Source organism: Cariama cristata, unplaced genomic scaffold (assembly GCF_000690535.1).
Source record: "Cariama cristata isolate BGI_N322 unplaced genomic scaffold, ASM69053v1 scaffold22553, whole genome shotgun sequence".
NCBI classification, from domain to species: domain Eukaryota; kingdom Metazoa; phylum Chordata; class Aves; order Cariamiformes; family Cariamidae; genus Cariama; species Cariama cristata.
In genome coordinates, this window is record NW_009609221.1 from 4,983 (window position 1) to 9,267 (window position 4,285).

General features: G+C 39.4%; 1 protein-coding gene across 1 annotated transcript in view; it reads left to right on the forward strand.

The window, feature by feature from the left end:
• Positions 1 to 1,568: 1,568 nt before the first annotated feature.
• LOC104159541 (dihydropyrimidine dehydrogenase [NADP(+)]-like) overlaps positions 1,569 to 4,285 on the forward strand; it is a gene marked incomplete at its 5' end in the record, with an annotated part of 3,121 nt that continues 404 nt past the window's right edge. The window contains one exon of the mRNA XM_009697477.1: positions 1,569 to 1,709. Coding sequence (XP_009695779.1) covers positions 1,569 to 1,709 — 141 coding nt within the window. The remainder of the gene's footprint in view (positions 1,710 to 4,285) is intronic.

The following is a 4,285-nucleotide window of genomic DNA, read 5'->3' on the forward strand; positions in this document are numbered from 1 at the left end:
GTAAGGCTGCCCAAAATAAGATACGCAATGAAAATTTAAGTTACTGTAATCTGGTTCTTCTGCAATGAGAATTGAAACTAATATAGAGAGCATTGTATGCAATTACAAATTATACAGGATAAATATAGCGTACTAGTACGCATTTTAAATGGTTGCTAATAATTTCAGAATAATTTTTTGTCTGATAGTAATAAGGTAAGTATTGCTTCTTCAAAAAATATTGAGAAACAAAATACAAAAAGAAATCCTTATCATGTTTCTTGGCGATGCAAGACCAAAGGTAAACACTTTGAAGCTTATAATTCTAGACAGACTTTGTGTCTCATGTTTGGCTTGATCTTGAGCATTTTTCAATTGACTTGGATCAAATTCCATAATCAAAATCATAATGACTTCTTGGTTTATTACAGTAGAATGACTTTGAAGCCAGTTCTGCTCTCCTATCACTCAAAGAGATTTCTCTAATACTTAACAATTATATGCATTTTTAAAGCAAAAGTAAAATGTATTGTTGCATCTCATAACCTTCGTTTACTGAGCCCAACTTTATCTTAACAATGTAGGATCTTGCACATAAAATTGAGCTTGTTTTGCAACATGGGAAATGTTGTAGAAGTGTGCTTAGTAAACTCACAAAATATCCAGGCAACCAATACAGTGCCAGAGTGAATCTTTTAAAATGCAGTCCTGTTCATCATCTGTGCTGTCCTTCCACCAGTTAAACTAATTTAACTGAGGGATGGCTGTAGTCCAAAGGACCTGGGACTTGTCCCATCTCTACCGTTGATTCAGTGAAGCTAAACTGCCACTGAACTGTGCAGTTTCCCTTGATGCAAGTGGAAATGGTTTGCATGAAGTAGATCCCCAACAACTTCTTTTACAGGGCATGTCTTCCCCTTGTGGTGTGTATCCACACTGTCCTGCCACACACTTTTACTTTCGCAGCACAGATGTGTAAGGTTGATGCCACAAATTCCTCCCTGTGAAGTTAACAGAAATGAATCAAGACTTGCAGGACCAGACCCACAGGTTACTTCTCTACAATATTTGCAATAAACTGATGATCATGTCATTTGCTCATCTTGCTAAATAGAGGAAAGCAGTTATTGTTCTCTCGGTCAGTTTATTTGATCATGCCCCTTTCTTTTCTTGCTGTGAGTTCTTAAATCTGTGCTAATGAGAAATGACCAAGGATGATCTGATTGGTTTTTAACATGTCGCTCCTGATTTGTGCTCCATTTTGTTCCTTGAAGTTTCACACAATAATGGCAAAACAAAGCACATTCAAAATCAAGTACTAAATGTGTAACCTATTTGCAGAATGTGTTTGTATACAAATGTATACTTCTAGTGCTACCTACATTCAAAATGTGCCTGTATGGAGCATTCTTCCTATTTTACAAGAGGTATGAAGGTGAGCAACTTGGAAATTTATAAGAAAAATCCTAATCATCATCACAATGCATGGCCAAATCTTCATATTAAAGTACTACAGAGTGCTCCTGCAAAGCTATAGAAACTGTTTAGGTATCTTCTAAATGAGTCGATAACTTTTTTTTTTTCCCTAGGATGTAATTGGAAAAGCACTGCAGTATATTGGAACATATGGTGAGCTCTGCAACACAGAGCAAGTTGTGGCTCTGATTGACGAGGAAATGTGTATCAACTGTGGCAAATGTTACATGACCTGTAATGATTCTGGCTACCAGGTAAGAGCATAGCTGTAATTAGCAGAAAGGCACGATGAGTTATCTTTCTGCTGCTGGGAAGAAAGAATCCACCTTCTGTTAATGAGCAGGTGGTAAAAACAGATGTCTAAAATACTGGATTCGAACCCCAGCATGCTCCCAGCCTATGCCGCACAAGCCCTGCCTGAGCTGTTTGTGTGGCAGTGAGAACACCGCCCAGCATGGCTTCTTCTGGGGGGCCATGCCGAGTGTACTGCATCGCGCTGGGTCGCTCTTGGTCACTCTCCCAGTCTCTCCCTAGCTGCAAGTGGGAAGTGGGATTCTTTTTAAGAGGGAGAAAATGAGGGAGACGCAAGTCAGATGGCAGTAAATGTAGCTCTTTGATGGTTTTCAAGTACATGAGGGAAAAAGGGAAGAATGCATCCCTTCTCACCAAGGGGGTGTGGGGAGACAAGAGCTGTTCTTACTGCCAAATGCTTTTTAAGAAACCTAGTCCTTGTTCCACCAGCGTAACCGAACTTAAACTAATTCCGGTTTCAGGCAGGTGGCTTTTTGTTTTCATCTTGATACAAATCCTTTCTCCAGGATAGCTGCCAGAGTTTAGAGCAGCAGGTTGAAGTTTGCAGAAATCATTGTGACCAGAAAATAGCACAATTTTGAGCTGCGGCTCCTGTTTGCAACAAAGTATTTCTCTGATTTCTGGTCGGTATGGTAACATAAGTTGTACGAAATGTATCAGCATTTCTACGTGCCATTGCTTGCCATGTCCAGTGGAGCTGCTGGACAGGTCTGCAGTGAAAAGGGCAGTACAGGAGGACTCATGTTCTTCTAGAAAACCAAAATACAGTCTAGCATAACCTCCGTGGAATCCAGTATGCAGTAAGCAATAATTTCTACATGAATTTTTCCATTCCTGCCAGTCAGAGAATAGTTTGTCAGAAACACTTTAACTGAGCACCGAGTTTCCTCTGAACACCATGACCTTTTGATTACCCTTAATTCAGTCTAATCAATAGTAGGTCTGATGAATTTAACTACATACAGTCAAAGAAAGAAGTCTTCCCATTTAAAATCAACTCCTGCAATTAAAACAAGTGTGTCAGAGTAAAGGTAAACATGTTTTTTTCGAGTGATATGAGAAAATTAATGCTGCATTTTTACCAGATTAGATTACTACAGTAGCTTTTTAACTGTCTAAATTTCTTCTTGACACTGCAATCTTCACCTCTTCTTCTTCCATCAGATTTCCTGGTGAAGGGTTGGATATAGCCCTTGGAGAGCAAAGGACTGAGTTTATATTTAGTAAAACTTTCTTTTCTATAACTGGAAAAAAAAACCCAGCACCAAAAGAACCATAGTTTAAAACCCCAGGAAGTTTTCTAAGCACAAGCAAATTTTTTTTCTTTAATTAATTAAGGAAATGGAAAATAAATTAATTGCAAAGAATTGCAAAGAAATTCTTAATTGCAAAGAGATCACTACACACATTCCCTTCGAAATAGCATCTGCTTTATGCTTCTCTTTGTTTCAAAAATACCCATGCTGCTTGACAGAGCTATCACCTTGTGTGACTCCAACAGCAAAGCTTTCCTTAACTTAAAGTTAGCACCGTGGTCTTGATTTCCTCTCCCTCTTTGAACTCAGTTTCAGGTTGTTTATTGTTGTTAGGGAGAGAGGAATGAGTCTTTCTTAAACATTCACAAACCAGAGCTCTCTTTGTGCTCAAGCTAAACTAAAACTTGTGGATTCAGGGCAGTTAGTACCTACTTCATGCCTTGGCTGGTTGCTACAACAATTTCAGTGCTTTCCTAGTAGTGAAACCCCAAATGCTGCAAATCTGCCTTTAGAGCCAACCTGCAGCACCACCTCGTAGCTCCCATCTCCTCTGGCTCCCCCAGTTGCTCATGGTGGTTAGGGAGATTTGCTAAGGCATCACTTGTTTGCAGAGAAGCAAGAGTTCAGCTGTCAGACCTGGTTTTTCCTTCCTAAAACTCTTAAAAGTAGATACTCATTCTTTTACTTTTCTAGGCTTGCTTCTTAGATATTGAAGCTTTTGCGGTTGTGTGATGCTTTTGGTTTTGCTTTTAATTGCCATTTCCATTATGCCAGAAGCTTATATCATTGAGACTGCAATTGTTATTTCACATTCAAATACACTTATCACCCTAATTGGTAATGAGGATTCACTGCATGGAAACATGAGCACTAAAGCAGGCTCTGCCTGCTTGAAACTGAGATAGCCCTTTCAAAGATTTGCAAAGGAAAATAATCACACGAGGCACATCGTGCTGTGTTTTTTTCTACTATTTATTAAATTAGATTGTTTATGCTGTGTGAAAATAAAAGTCAAAAGAATACATTGTGGCCAGTGTCGTGCTGAAGCTGTACAGGCATGGTCTGGTGTCTCCTCTTAACCAATAACCCTGGCAAATTGCTGTCCTATGAAATATTTCCTTCACATGAAGGAGAAATATCCCTCTGGGAGTTTAAACATCATGGGCCAAACTCCTTTTGTAACCAGCCCTTGTGACCTGTGAGCTTTCGCCATGGTATAATTTGGCCCATATTTCTAATTTTCAAGTGTCGGGGGGGGGGGG